Consider the following 16,980-nt stretch of genomic DNA (forward strand, 5'->3'; position numbering starts at 1 on the left):
TAAAAAATAAATATTTATGTATTTCATATTATATTATCAGTATAGTAAAGTAAACATTAGTAATGAAATTGTAACTATTAATTAGTTAACAACATATAAAACTAAACAGAAAATATTACTATATAATGTATCCATATAAATAATTTATGTAAGTTACGTACAAATATTAATCACAAACAGTGTTTATTCCGCGTAAATTATTATGTAGGTAAAATGTGAACATTCGCTGTCAAAAAAAAATAAAAATGAAAAAAAGAGTGTTAAAATATTGAATATTAAAATTCGTTTCTCGTTTTAATAATAAAACACATTTACAAAACCAATTTCGAACGTATATAATATAATATAGTATTATTACGAAACACATTTTACATCAAAATATAATCATATTGTACATTCAATTATTACTCGTATTGGGCCGTAATAAAGACAAAAAATGGACTTTATGGACTTTTTAAGTTAGGTAAGTTATTGTTTTTTTACCACGCATCAAACATTTTTCAAAGATTGCCCAAGGGTTGTAAAATATACAAAAGACCTTAAAATTAATTTACAAAACTAAAAAAAAAACCAACAACCAAAATATTACCTTCTATATTGTAACTCAAGACCGAACAAAAAAAATAATATGTATGATATAATAACAATATTATTATACGCGCATACAACGCGAGTAATTGTTTTTGTTATTATTTTTTTTTACTTTTCTGTACCAACAGCCAGTTGGAAAAAAATGGCTTGGTATATTATTTAGATTAAACGCTTGGCGAAATAAAACAGAATTAAAAACAGATTGACATAAATTATATTATTCAGTATCCGATGAAATCGTTGAAAAACAAGTCTACCGCAGTCAAATATTAACTAAATCGAGAATCGTCCATGGCCTAGCCTTGTATAATAGCTATCTACTTATATAGGTGCACGGAATACGCTTTATTTCGGGTTCTCCTAATTATATTATTATAATAACACATTACTCTCGATGTGATATTAAAATATCGATCACGAGATATAAAATAATAGTAACAATATTACGAATATTATGTTAATGTATATCGACGTAAAAAAATGAGAGAAACACAATTTATTGAGTTAACTGGCGTCGTTCCTGTTCCATCACGTTTATTATTTTTTCCTTCGGATTATCGAATATAATAATTACACAATTGACTTGTTTAGGTTAAAAAATTTAATTTTTAAAAATATATAAGATTTAATTTTGTTCAAGAGCAGAAAATACAGATATTTATTTTTGACCTGAAACTTCGTCAAACGACAGAGATTGAGTATACATTTACATGGGTACAAAATACATTTTGATTATTAACATGATATTCTATATTAATTTGGTTTTGTTTATTATTATAACCAGATATTCTACACCGATTGTCATAATTTTTGATAATTTAAAAAAAAACCTTATTTATATTTATCGAGAACAAAATATAGTCAGTAAACTATATAACGATGTGTTTTCTTTAAAATAATCAGAAAATCCACGACTCATCCATGATCGTCCGCGGTGGTAAATCCACGGTTATTAGGATAAAATTAAAGTGAGGCCAATTACCTAATGATTTAACTTTGAAAATACGTGTCTACGGAACGGCCACCTAGAGTCGAACACGAATTTAAAATTTTTCTTTTTTCAAAAACAGCCGTCGACGTGGCCGTCCCGGCTGTGGGTACAAAATCATGATTTTCAAAAATCTTTTGCAGAAAAAAAAAACTCCCGAGCCGACGCGAACGAACACGCCGCCGTCGCGTTACATTTTTACTCTATCCGAAAAAATATTATATAATATTATGATGTACGGACGAAACGGGTAAAAATACACGGAACGCGAGACACTGCTTGACATGCAGTGGACATACAATTCATAATGATATTAAATCGTGTCGGGCGCGTGACATGATAATATGGGGAAGATGCGCGTAAAATAAATAGTAACCGCGCGTGCAGACGTTCCGCGGTTACCGCGCGTGCAGACGTTCCGCGGTTACCGCGCGACGACTGCACGACCGTCGCGATTGCTCGGAAGCGATTGATCGAAAAACGTACTCGCGGAAAGCGCGAGCGACCCGGGACGATACGCAGAAGCAGCGACGTATCGGGTTACGTGACGGCGGCAGGGCGTAGGCGCTGTCCGGCGGGCGGCCTTGACGACGACGACGACGACGGACGGCGACGACGGGCCGTAAGAAGGAAGACGAGCGAGCAGCCGTATCGCGGTACTGCGGGACGGCCGCTGCCGAGGACGATGTACGCGCGCGATGGGACGAGCGATGGCGCGATAATGGCCGCCGCCGCGGGCGAAAGGAACAATAACGATAATCGCTCCGATGCCACCCGCCGCCGCCGCCGCCGCCGCAACGGCAATGACATTGGCCGCGCGCCGACTGCGGTCCCGCGCGGTATATAAACCGCCGGACGTCTGGTTCTCCTCACCATTCGTCCCGAAGCACCGTACCAAACCGTAGCAGCTTGAGCCGACCGAGTTCGATCCGTTCGCCTAGTACAACACCATCACAGTCACCACCAACCCATCCAAAATCATGATGTCTCCACTGGTAAGTACCCATACATAGTATAATAATCGTTGTCTATCCGATATTTTTACAATGTGGACAATAATAATCTCACAAGACTCCGAGGGTCTTCAAGTCCGCACCGACCAAGCACTTCGAATTATCCGACGTCGCTTTAATTTCATAGTATGATACTGTAATACCTATCGTAATACAATAATATTTCGAGTTGTGCGAATATTTTTCGGCTTCGGTCGTTTTCATACTCCGAGTCAAACCCATCGGTTTATTTATTTTTATTTTTGGTAAGACCCAGACGTTGACCGAGTATAATACTGTGAGTGTGTAATATGCAATAAATTAATTCAATTCTTGAAAGTCTTAATAATATTATACACCCGTCGGTTCGAGCTGTTTTGCAGGGTATACATACGCCCTTAAAAGACAGCAAGAGCGCTGGTCCTTTCTGAGCTGTGATTTCATGTAATAATATTATATTATATAAGATACAAGCCAATCTATTAATTTTGCCGAGAAAAGGCCGAGTTCGCATACAGTACCATATAGTCTTTATACATTTTTTTTACTATTTATACACATTCACACTTAACGTTTAGAAATTTCATTTTTAAAATAGACTTACTCTTTATCGTTTAAGACACCTTTTTTTGCACACTCAATTCATCTTCTTGAGTTAATTTCTTTAAGACACATCATACAACATAGGAAACTCTGATGAACTGAACACTGAACCTTTTGGTTAAAACACAATAGGATAGATTGTAAGAGAAGTTAACTAAAAAGTATTTTATGATTATTAATGACAATTTACTATTTCTATATTTATAATCATCAGCCGTTTATATTAATATATTATCGTACGCCTATAATATAATATTAATTTACATAGTATCGTCAAAAAATATACAAAATTGTAATAGCCTTTTTTTTCTTTTCAATGGTGATTTTAATGAATAATCTTAAATCAATAATATTTAAGTTAGTTGTAACTCTATGAAAGCATTTACAATTTTGATGCATTTTAATTTAAATATATAAAATGAATATATAACTTTTGAATAGAATATCATTAAAATTCAAATTGTATCGCCTTGATTCTGTTATTTATTATTTCGATGCTATATTTTTTTTTCGTTTTATTTGGTCGCAATAAATTAAATCAACTCTAGTATATACATAATAATTTAAACCTAATAAAAATATTAAAATATAGGTTACCAATACGACAAAAAAAAAATGTAAATTTATAAAAACAAATTTAAAAAAATTATATTTATATACAATAATATCCATTCATATTAAAAAAAGGTTATTTATTCGCATAATTTGGACTTAAATATGATAGAAATAACACTTTGAACTAAATGCAGGCAGGTGCCAATTTTGTACAGTAGTAATTTGTATACAATTAATATATTTTTTCTTCATAAGTTGCTTACTCGGACGAACGCGTATCTCATATCAATATTTGTATACATCTATAACGGTCAATATTTAATACAATATTATTTTGAGTTTCATTTTTCCAACAATAAAGCATTTCGGTTCGTCTTTAGAGCCATCGATTAAAATGTGAACGACATATAATGCCGTTTTCGATTATCATTCATCTCAATACACAACGATCTAAACGACTGTGTAATATAATAATAATATAAACCTATTAACATGCGGCAGTAGACTGGCTCATCTTTTTGGGAGGTCGGTCGAAACGGACGAACGTTCCGTGGCGTGACGAATCGCCTCATCATCGGTCGCCTATACATACGATTATCCACAGCTTACATAATCGTGCACCTATACACGTGTGTAATCGGTTCGAAAATATATCCAAAACCACAGGCCGACCCGTCGGTATCGTGATAATAATATAATGAATGACGTGATTGTTATCGGGACTCTATGTGAGATATATATTCGATTCAATTATTATTAGATCGTCCTCGGAGATCGCGCTCCCCAAACCCGCGAACCGGCCGGAATTTTATCGACACAACTTTTATGTTATATTATAGTTAGGTACCTATATGTAACAGTATTATCGTTCGTCCGATATTAGATCGACTCGAATCCGATGAATTTTCCGAATCGAATTGGTTTTTCGTGTCGACGACGGACGATGACAAAACGTTTATTATTATACGACCGCGGTGTTGGTAGTTTGCTGGTGCTACCTACGACCGTATTATGCTATATCAGAGGTATATTATATATCATATTATTGTAGTGGTTTTCTATATATGTCTGTCTGTATCTTTTTCTTAAATTATATATATTACACGAAATCGAAAAAAAAAATTCACAATAATAACACTTGTTGAGCCAAGTGAATAAGGGCCACCGTAGTGGAATCGTATGACCCGGCCACGAATCGTATACACATTATAAAACCGTCTATATACACGACGGATCCATTGAATCGCAGACGAGACGCAGCCGCGACGAATGCGACAATGACGATTGATCTATTTGTCACGGTGTGCCTGTGGCGACGGAAGAAACTATTTGTGTGAGTGCGTGTGTGTGTATGTGTGTGTAATAATGCGAATGAACTGAAAGTCCTATTAAACATCGAAACGTGTATACACGTATGTGCAAATGTGTGTGATTAATTAAAACATGTTATCAATCGGATGCGTATTGAAAAACGGCGGTCGAAAGTTACAACAACAATAATAATATTATTGTATTATAGCCTCGGAGACTTTAACGAACGTTCGCGTTTTCGCTATAATGTAATATAATGTATAGGTGAGATGGCGAAAATCGCGTCTTCGGGTCCGGTGGCATTTTTTTCCAGTATATATACCGTCCCGATTCGAATGTCGGTCAAACGATATCACATTATAAGGGAATAAAATAAAATACAACAATAATATAATATAATCATACCCTCAGCTCGATTGTTTCGGCCCAATAATAATGCCACAAGCATTAGGTCACGCGTCCGGATCTGCTGCAGCCGCAGGTCACCCCGTAGAACGTAGAACCGTATATACATTGGAAAGCTATCGAACGATATTAAAATAAATACACCCGCTGTGAAATCTCACTTAAACTATCTAATATACAATATACGAGCGGGAACGCGGCAGCGCAAAAGCTCGAGAAAAAAATATATCGTTAAAGATTTGTGTTCGGCGCTTAAACGGCAGACCGCGACTTATGCAGCAGATAATTCTAATAAAATATTATAATATTATTATAATGTATAATAGCCGTCACGTACACTCAACACACGCACGCTCTGCACAGCAGTCTATTGAGGAGCGATGAGCGTGATGGAACGGATAAAAAAAAAAAATACTTATAATTGATATGGGCGAGAATATAATTGTCGGAGGTTTTTCGACGTGTGTACGACGCGTATATTGCCAGGCAATTCTATTCTATATCGAGAAAACGAGTGCTCCGTACCTATAAATGGAATATTATATATATCGACAAACGGCGAATTCGGTGCGCGTCGAGCGTGTGTTGAACTCGAAATAAAAAATTCGTTTTTCAATATACACAACACAAAGACATACCGGTACACATATTATTATTATTTTTATTACGTATTATTGTGTGGTAGTCCAGGCCGGTCGCTAGGAATATAATAGACCTTTGGAAAATCGCGAATCGCACGTCCGCTCCCGTCGTTTGTCGTCGCCGTCGCGATATCAGCGTCACCGGCACCGCGTATACAATCCTCTCCGACTGTTGTGCTGCCGTTAAATAATAATAATAATAATAATAATAATAATACAATATAGGTAGGTTCCTATAATAGTATAAGCCCTCGACAATATAAAATAATAATATGATATTTGCGCGTCTACAATGGGAGTCCCCTCAAATTAGCACGTCCGAATCGTCGCCGTCGAATGTTGATAGTTCCGATGATGTTCGATTGTGCGCGCATATTGCGTATATGTGGGCCACTATTACTGCTGCTCGCATTTCGCACACACACGAGTAATTATTGTGATAAAATATTTAATAATATAATACCGTTTATTGTCCGACTATAGTCTAAGCTGCAGTTTATTATATTGTAATCGGCATCATATATATAGGCATATAATAATTGAGAAAATCGATCGCGTTTTCAGCACACGCGACAGCGCGTATAGTCCAAATGCACATATTATTGTGTATATACTTTTATATGCAGGTACCTACAGCTGTTTAGTACCTACCCTAACCTACAATTGAGCGAGATCACAGTGGGAAGGGTGACTAATTCTTCCGTTTGGCTTTTATTTTTCTTAGATTACAGATTCTCGCTGACACTGAAAAAAATAGAATAATATTTCATTATTAAAACAATAACTCGTGTTTTAAATATTTGTTTCATACAAGTTAATTACAAATACAATACTCGATAAATGAATGAACACATATTTATGGATTGATTTACTTCAAGATGGTATACTAACCAAACACATAACGTATAATATAAATTCCCCTTACGCACACGATTAATGATCCCAACCTGTAGGAGAAATGCAAGATACAAAATATGATACTTTTTTTTTTTTTGTTATAACGAAGTCTGAGAATATTCAAAAAATGATACCCCCTAATTCAAAAAACATAAATTAGCCGTCTATTTTGCAATAATATTATGTTAAGCTGGCGGCGATGAGATTGGATTTTACTTAAATGACTATGTTGTTCACAGGTTGTTGTAATTGGGTTCGTAGCCATGTGCTCGGCCAGCCCTTCACTGTACTTCAGCGGTCCACAATACTACAGCGGTTACTACGCAGCCCCCGCCGCCGTTGTCAGCCCGATCAAGAGCCAATACCACACCCAAAACGAATTCGGACAGTACGCCTACGGCTACAACGACGGATTCTCCAGCAAATCCGAGACCAAGCACGCCAACGGTCTGACCGAAGGCGCGTACTCGTACGTCGACCCGAACGGCGTTCTCCAGCAATACAAATACGTGTCCGACGAGAACGGTTACCGAGTATCTGGTACCAACTTGCCAGTGGCTCCAGCCGTCCCCGCAGTAGAGGTTCCCGCCGTCCCCGCCGTCCCCGCCGTCGAGTCCGTGATCGAAGTCAAGGCCGCCGCCCCGGCCCCGGCCCCAGAAGCCGTCTCCTACCAGTCCGAGATCCCACAGCAAGTGCAAGACACCCCGGAAGTGGCGGCCGCCAAGGCAGCTCACCAGATCGCTTACGACGAGGCTAAGAAGGCCGCAGACGCCTCTCCGGCCGAAGACGAACCGTCGTCCGACGCCGTCGTCCAGGTTTCCGCCGATGCATCCGCCGCGCCAGCCGCACCAGCCGCACCAGCCGCCGCACCCGCTGCACCAGCCGCCGACTTCGCCAACCACTACGCACCAGCTCCAGTCGTGGCCGCCGCACCCGCCCCCGTCGCCTCGTTCAGTTACCACCCAGCCGCCGCTTACGCCGCTTACCCGTCGTACGCCGCCGTCCCGGCCCATGCCCCGGTCGCGTCCTACGCTTACGGCCCGGTCGCGTCCTACGCTTACGCCCCGGCCCCGGCTTACGCTTACTCCGCCCCGTTCGCTTCCGGATCGTACTCGCCCGTGCACAGTCAGTACCACTCCCAAGACGAGTTCGGACAGTACTCGTACGGTTACAACAGCGGTTCGTCGTCCAAGGCCGAAGTCAAGACCCTCGACGGCGTGACCCGCGGAGGTTACTCGTACGTTGACGCCAACGGACAGGTCCAACACTACAACTACGTTTCCGACTCGGTCAACGGTTTCCGCGTCGCCGGCACCAACCTGCCAGCAGCCAACGCTTTGTAAACAACAAACGACCGGCCGCCGAAGTATAATATGTTTCCACGAAAACCCTATTACCGCCCCCTCCCAGTCAACACCGAACCCCCCCCCCCCCTCCAAAGCCCATTAACCCCATCACGCTGCTACGTTGTTTTTAGGTACCGGATGTAAAACCTAAGGTCGTGTTCGTGTACGATACGATACTATAATATTTTGCAGCGACGTCGCGCATAATTACGCGTATCTTCGCAAGCAACTATTTCAGTGTATGACGTGCGTAAACGAACATGATATTACTATTATAAACTATTAATAAACGCGTGTTTATGACTCTTCGTCGAGTTTTGTACAGGCTCCCCTCCAAAATGGTCAACGGTCCCCGGAGGGGGGGCGCGACGTTGCCGAGGATCGTCGGATCCGTTTGCCGCCCGACGTCAAACGAAACCGGTGGACTTTGATTCGCGCAAAGAAATTTCGTTTCTCGGCAACGTCACGCTCGCAACTCCTCTTCCCCTCGCCCAACGACGAGGTGGAGGTAAAGGGCTAAATATTAAAAAAAACATCTTTTTTTTTTAATTTTGTTAGCTATTAAGTTTTTTTTTTTTATACTATACACTTTCTTCACGTGAACACATCAATATTATTATTGTATTTTTGGTAAATGAAAACTCTGTTAATAATAAATTCACGATTTTGTAACTGTACACATTTGTATTCTCATATTGTGATTACCTAATACATAAGCCTGACGCCATACTTTCCTCCTTAGTCATTCCTTACCTACCAATATTCAAAATACTCCCTCAAAATTTCCCCTTAAATCTTGCCCACACAATCATTATTTCGATTTGTTTATAGTAACACACCTTACTGGGTCTAATTTTTTTTTAAAACACCGAACAAAGACTATGACTTTAAAATATAATATTGTAATATTCTCAGCATTGAAGTATTTTGCATCATGCATCATCATAAACATGAAAATCATATAAATGTTGCAAAGTACAGCAAACTTGAAGTTGTAGTTGTTAATTTGTTTTGGTGCCAAGTATAATATCCCATTAAGACCATATATTATTATCATTATAATACACCATTTTTTTTTAATTCGGTCCAATACAGTCCAATTTATCAATGTGTGATGAATTCGTAATACTGATTTCATGATACTTGTTTGAGTATTTCGATATAATATTCTTGTAGTTATTACGCATTAAAAGACTTGAAAAAAAAATATTGTAAGTAGGTATGTCAAATGGACATACAGATGAAAAACAATGTCAACAGTCAATTTCTTATAAGAATATATAACATTCCAAGGTACACATTTTAAGAAAACAAACGTTTTTTTAATTTATATTTTTTTTTATATAGAAACTTACTACTAACAATATCATTGATTAAATTATAGAGTGTAACCGCTGGGTATATTACTTCTTACTTTCCCGTTGTCGAGCAAATCAAGTGATATTCAACTTATACGCTTATTGAATTAACTTTCAAGGATCGTATAATTCTGCAATAATGAAAACGCTTAATCGATACAATCATTTCAATATCAATCATGACCGTTGAAATAGCAGACAGATGAAAAAGTACAGCAAATGTAATAAATTATAAAATATAAATTATGAAAATTACTATATTTTCTGCAGTGTGTACCTAATTTAAATGTATTTTTGCGTTGCTTTTTAATGAGCATAATATATATATACCTACAGTATTAGATCGTTTACTAAAATGACCAGAGATTTGAATTACGTACCGAATTTTCTCAAAATCCTGTTTCAATATATTATAACGTACATTCATATTATAATAATATTATGTTGCCTCGCGGTAATGTGAACAATATGGTATTATTATTAATTATGGCGTATATAATATTATAGCCATTATAAATAGGTAATGCCAAAACTAATCATCAGACATCGAAAAAAAATACAACATCGGCAGATAATTTATTTAATAATGGCACATTAACAATATTACAGGTGTCATATTGAATATATTGTGCATGACCATAGGTCCGCAGCTCGTATACAAAAAAAAAAAAATATATTAACTATATTAATGATAAATCGATTTACTCGCCCATCGTGGCGTGGACGCATTCATAGAGGTGTACACACTCATAATAATATGTATTTTGCTGGGGTGGGTGGAATTGGAATTTCGTTCGAGTATATAATATGTATAGTCACTATAAGTTGTAGTTTGGCCATAATTTTACTTGTCCAAAAGGGAGACCAAAATTTTGTTATACATTTAAAAAATGACTTATACGCACCTATAATTGGCCGATGTGAAATTATAAAACGCTTAAATATCTACTACCTGCGTTAATTAATCTCACTTGTGTAAAATATATTAATCTCAGCAAAATCCTTCCTTTTAAAAAGGGGAGGGGTGAAGATCTCAAAATCGGGACAATCCCCCGGACGTTGGCGGTGGGTCACAATACGTATGATCATCATAGTATTGATTTCTATAGCCATTATCGGTACTTCTAAGAGTTAGGGTGAGACTAAAATATATATATAGGTATTATTTCAATATGTATAGCATCTACGAGTAAAATATTTTTCTTCCTAATTAGAGGAAAATATGAAAGCTTCAATTTGGTTAATTTATGAACGGGACACGGCACGTATTATAGCTAACGAAGACCCGAATAGGGATTATGTAGGCGAAGGGTTTGCTTTTATAATTGTTTCATTCCCAGGTTTCCTACCTGTTTTAATACTGCTCATATATTATTATGTATTTATATATACCTAATTATAAATGTTATTTCCATAAGTCAAACTCTCGGTAATCCTAATTCCTTCTTATTCGTTCTAATTAAATTATTAAAAAAATCATCCGGTCGCGATACACCTTGTTGCGTCGAAAGCAACCGGCTATGTACCACCCCTTGCCCACCCCAATTACATATTAATATCACCGTAATATCACATCCGTAATAAGTAGGTAAGTATATAATAAGGACGCAGTAAAATACTTTTAATCGCGGCGATAGTATACGAGACCCATTCAGTATTGTTGTTATGATATTTTCTTATAGTACAAATTATGTGTTTAGCCAATTAGAGCACTGCTGCTTTACGGCTTTCTAATTTTGACTTTTAAGTTTTTAACAATAAATAATTATACCGTCCTCCCTCTCAGATGACTTTATGTATAATTTATACAACTACCACCGTGACAGTTTGGTGACGTTACTACACATTCATTGGTTCGTCATAATTTTGATAGAAATAATTATTTAGGTATTTCAGCGAAATGAGTAAATCTCGCTTCCCGTGCATCTGGTAAAAACAATATCAATGCATTTCTCAATTTTCTTGGCGAGTGACGTCAGCGGTCAGCCATTGGTTTGCATTTTGCTGACATGCTTTATTATTTAACTGTGCATCGCAAATGGCTTATTGTATAGTCGTAGTTATAAGCATCGAGTCGTCGTTCACTTCTATCTCCTTTGAGACCCTAACAAAAGCAAACGGAGAGGTAAAATGTTGGCATTATTATTAATAGTTTGAAACACCTATTTCGAACTCAACTCGGTAGTGGAATGGTCTCATGTTTAAGCACCACGTCTAAAAAAAAACCTATTTTCTAAAGTTACACGTTTCAATATGAATATCAATAAATTAAAATAATGATGAATACGGAAATATAGTAGCATTAGCAATGAGTATGGTGACCTAGTTCATAATATATCAAATAAATCTATTATGAAATTGCTAAAATAACTAAACTTTGTAATTGATTCCATCCAAAATCTTTAAAAAAAAAGATCCTGCTCGGGTACTCCGCAGTTCTCAAACAGAATTCAACAGTAATACATTTAAACACCAAAATAGTATGAAATAATAACAACAACTGCAAGATTTCAATACTGCAGTATTTCACATGTTTCAACATTTTAAATTTTAAACCTAACCAAAGCACAAAAATTATTGAAATGTAATAAAGGCAACTAACTCTAAGGGTTGCCATCATTTTCCTACGAGTGAACTACATTGCAAAATTTTAAGTACCCGGTGATTGATCACTAATTTTTTTCAGGTATATTCTAACTATACAAGCAGCAGAATATGTTGGACACAACTGCGTTAAGTATATTAATTGTCTTCTTTTATTATTTCTTCATCGGAAAACTGTATGTTTTTCGGTAGTGCACCTAACCTAATAACGCAGTCGTGAATCAACGGGTATCGGTAAAATATTAATCTTTAATGCGACCGGCGAATATTCCTCTAAAAATAGACCAGTCGGTCTCGATCGACTAATTGGCGACCCCTATAGAACTGTCCGTAATAGAATTGTTTAAGTGGTTTATACATAGGCACTTGGCCGTAAAGTATCTAACCTATATGATATTTCTACTCGGGCGTAAAAAATTAACGACCTAAGCAATAAAAAAACATATCGTTAAAAATGCGATTGACAAGACAAGTGTCAAGAACAAAGTTTATTCCTTTTTTTTTTAGATTTATATAGAAAACAATATTGTCGTTAGGTTCGGCAGAAGCCGAAAACACTCGATATTCGAAAAGTTGCATTTCATTTGATACCGTACAGGTATACGACAATGTTTCTGATATAGGCATCCTCCGCAGTGAATTCGTCACATTTTTGTTCACAATCAAAATAACCTATTTTAATTTGTTACGTACCTGTGAATTTCGACTATTGTCGTGGACTTGGAAAAACGCATTGCGGTTATGATAGAACTGATACTAACGGCCCATGTATACTTCGGTGTCAAAATCCCCTTCGATCGATGATTAATCGTCGATTTCGACAAAATATGAGCGATATTTTTTTGTTCCTGCTGACGTAATAATACAGTTTAATTTCCTCAAAAGATATTATAACCTCTGATACATTGACTTGACACCAGATTTAATCCATCCGTTGTCTGTAACGCTCGTAAAAAACTACACAAAACGTGTACAGGTATAATATTATAATATTCGTGTATAGTTCAATTATTCAATTACATGTAATAAAATTGAGATCTATTATAATAGGTCGTCTTTGTGCGTTTGATTTCCCGGAGCGTAATTTTACCATATTTTTGCGTGTACCTTAAACATAAATATTCACCGTCGAGAACCTATCCCATGATGTATTATTATTATTATTATTATGATTATTAATATACCATAATAATGTTATGCATCTACCAGAGTTATGTGTAATAGTTTTAAGCTACGAAAACCGACGAGCAAAAAAACCTGTTTCGCTAGGTATGTTATAATATATAATAGCTTACTGATCTCGTTGTTTCGATGATGTTTAATTAAAATACGATCTGCTTTTGATTTTATAATAACTATAGTAGGTAGAGCCACCTACCCTGATTAATTGTGGTTAATGTTTTTCTTTTTTTTAATGTTAACAAATTGTTCGCCAGCAAAAACGTAACGTGTCTGACAAATCTACAAAGGAATATTATTATTGCATTCAAGTAAATTACCTACACATTTATAAGACGATTTATAAAAACAGTTTATTTATACTGAGGATATCAAGTTGCATAATATAATAATTGGTTCAAGATTAAAATTTTCCTATGGATAAAACGTATTATTTATGATTGCCTGAGGCTATTAAATTTGCTTTGAATAATAATTATTCTAATAAATACACCTATATATATATTGAATAAATTATGGTTAAATTCGATATTTTAATGCACTAAATATCTGTATCTCCGGATAGCGAGATATACATTATTTATATTAATTATGGTTTTCTTTCATTTATCGGATTTATTCGGACTCATGAATACCCTGCTACCATTTAAATTATCATATTATCATCAAACAACAACAAAACGAATAGAAAATCATTTGCTATTATTTCATCATTCGCCGTAGGTGTATTCCAACATAATATGAAATATGTATTATTCCTCATTTTAATTATTATGTACTACTTAATATATATATTACTATATGTAAGAAAATCAATCAGAAACACACCGCATAAACATAATTCATATCATCGACGACGAAGAAGAGACAATTTCAAAATCTACGACTCTAATATCTCGGCGATTTGTGAAAAACAAATTTTTAAAGCTTATACAGTCGTAATAGAACGTAATTATTTGAAAATAAAATGCGATCAAAGATTAAAGAAAACCCTATTGCCGCAGTTATACCTTGTTGCATAATATTCTGAACTCATTTATTATAATATAAATGGAAGTATTAGAATCATAAAAAAAAGAAAAATCACAGCAGAAATCAGAAATCATAGGTACTACAACACTATACTTCCGTGCATCCCATAGCCATATAGCCATGGCCATGATATTATATTAAGTAATTAACTCACTCATTTTTCACTTAATAATTATTACTTTATTCAAATTCTGGTTTTTGTAATTTTTAAAATTTATAGGTGCCTACTTTAAGACTATGTTTCTTAATGCTTGCATACTTTATGCCGTTTAAGAAACATAATCTGGCAACTGGAAATTCAAACATATTTTTTCAAATTCGAATCAAGCTTTTGGTGTTTTTCCTGTATAATATTTTCCTATACATTTTTAAATAGATGATTTTTTAAACATTTTGACGAACCAATAAAAATTGGAAATTTTAAAGAGTATTTTTTCACTAGTTCCTGAATCATCAAACTTTATATACATTTAGGATAATAGTTCATGATAATAGCTCTAAACACGTCGAGGGCCCGGATGGTTTTGAAATCATATGAACAGATATTGATGTATCTATTTCGTGATTTAGAGCATTCTACAATTTGTAAAAGTTGGCCTAGTGGCAAGTATGGTGAAAACACTAAACTAAATATCACACCGTCTTTATATAATTGTTGTAAAGCTATTACAGAGGGTTATATTATACTTAGTAGATGATACGTCGAGCTAATTAATTCAGACACTTAGTACTCGCTCTTGAATTTCGATTTAGATTCATCGAAATTTCATCGAAAAATCACAGGAAAAATGGCGATTCTCGTACGGGGAAAACTAAATTATAGTCACCTCAACGACGCTCGTCCTTATTATTAATCCTTATCCACAAAAATTATGGTACCCATAAAACAAAATTTAATATAGATTGCATCATCGGGCTTATGAAAATATTGGCTTACAGTCGATACACCGGCTTAAAAATGACGGAAATCACGATTCGAATGTTTAAGTGTAAAAAGTACAAAAGTGGGGCGGACATTCTCAGCTCGGCGAATACCGTACTACCCTGCAGCCGCGGCAATGTGATGCATAAATGTGCGAAAAAATCGTTTTTAATAAATACGGGGAGGCTGTATGGTATAACGGTGGCAATAATATTATTATACGTTGGCGTGAACGAACTAAAAAGTAAATGCCATCCATTCGAATTCAATAGCTGTCCTACACACACACACACACACACACACACACACACACACACACACACACACACACACACACCACGTCATATCGCATATGTATACGTGTGTACATTATTTTATCGACTGCAGTATAAAATGTATATTATGTACATAATAATACAATATAATAACACTATTGCAGTGCAATAATAATATAAATCAGTGCGCGTGTGTACGCGCCGCACGTGTAAAGGGCTCACGGTAAATCGTTTATTATCGCCGTACATCATATTATCTTTATTTTATTACAGTACACTGTTATTTATTATTATTATTATTATTATGGCACTATTTAGACCGTGTTTTATGACGAATTTTTCGATCGGAACCCGGTATACAGTCCTAGATACATCAATATAATATTCCATATACGTACATACCCACATATATTATCTCTATGTGTGTGTGTGTGTGTGTGTGTGTGTGTGTGTGTGTGTGTGTGTACCCACATTACACGCGTAATGTATACATTTATAATATATGTATATGTATAGACGGCCGACCCCGAACTCGTTACTTTGTATATTACCCGCGAATCCACTCAGAGGGGTTTTTTATATACATATATATTATATAAAACTTTCGTAGTTCGCGCCACACTGGTACTGAATTAGTTAAAATGTACTTATCGCGCACTCCCGGGTCCCGACCACGCGATTTTTTTTTGTTTTGTTATTGGGTCCTGTGACCCAATGCCGCGTCGGTAGCTTTCCACGAAAAAAATAATCGTGTTTGGAGCGTAAAAACGCAATGTCTGTGTAATTTTTATTTTTTCAAATTTACGCAACCTTTATCGATCGATGAAGGGTTTTTTCATCCGTTTCCCTTTTTTCGTGCCTATATGCGTATTATTGGTTCACGGAATATATATAACCATATCGCTCCGGAAAAGTGGAAAAAAAAACACGACCTAACCTAACCTAATTCAGAAATTACCACATTAAATTTCGCTCGGTCAGTCCAAAAGTCGATTTGTGGGAGGAGGAGATTGGCGTCGTACAAATAAGAGTGGGTATATAATATACCGGCGTAATATTCAAAATGCAACTGATAAAATGTCTTATCAAATATTCTCTTGTGTGGGCACGGTATAATTATAGGCGTAGGGCGTTGGTGCACTGGATATTCTATAATATGTTATGTAAACATTCAATATCATGTTTGTGTACCTATAAATACACTGCATAGTACATGCGTATGGAATAAATCTTTGTAAGCTGACATATAGGTATAAAATATTTTATGTAAATCGTAATACA

At 35.9% G+C, this 16,980-nt stretch overlaps 1 protein-coding gene across 1 annotated transcript; it reads left to right on the plus strand.

Moving 5' to 3' along the window:
• The first annotated feature begins 2,428 nt into the window (after positions 1–2,428).
• Positions 2,429–8,864, plus strand: LOC111027628 (cuticle protein-like). Its single transcript, XM_022306027.1, has 2 exons — positions 2,429–2,574; positions 7,223–8,864. The coding sequence occupies exons 1-2, from the start codon at positions 2,560–2,562 to the stop codon at positions 8,324–8,326; spliced, it is 1,119 nt and encodes a 372-aa protein (XP_022161719.1). The 5' UTR covers positions 2,429–2,559; the 3' UTR covers positions 8,327–8,864.
• The last annotated feature ends 8,116 nt before the right edge of the window (positions 8,865–16,980 follow it).

This window comes from Myzus persicae, unplaced genomic scaffold, assembly GCF_001856785.1.
Source record: "Myzus persicae strain clone G006 unplaced genomic scaffold, MPER_G0061.0, whole genome shotgun sequence".
NCBI lineage: Eukaryota > Metazoa > Arthropoda > Insecta > Hemiptera > Aphididae > Myzus > Myzus persicae.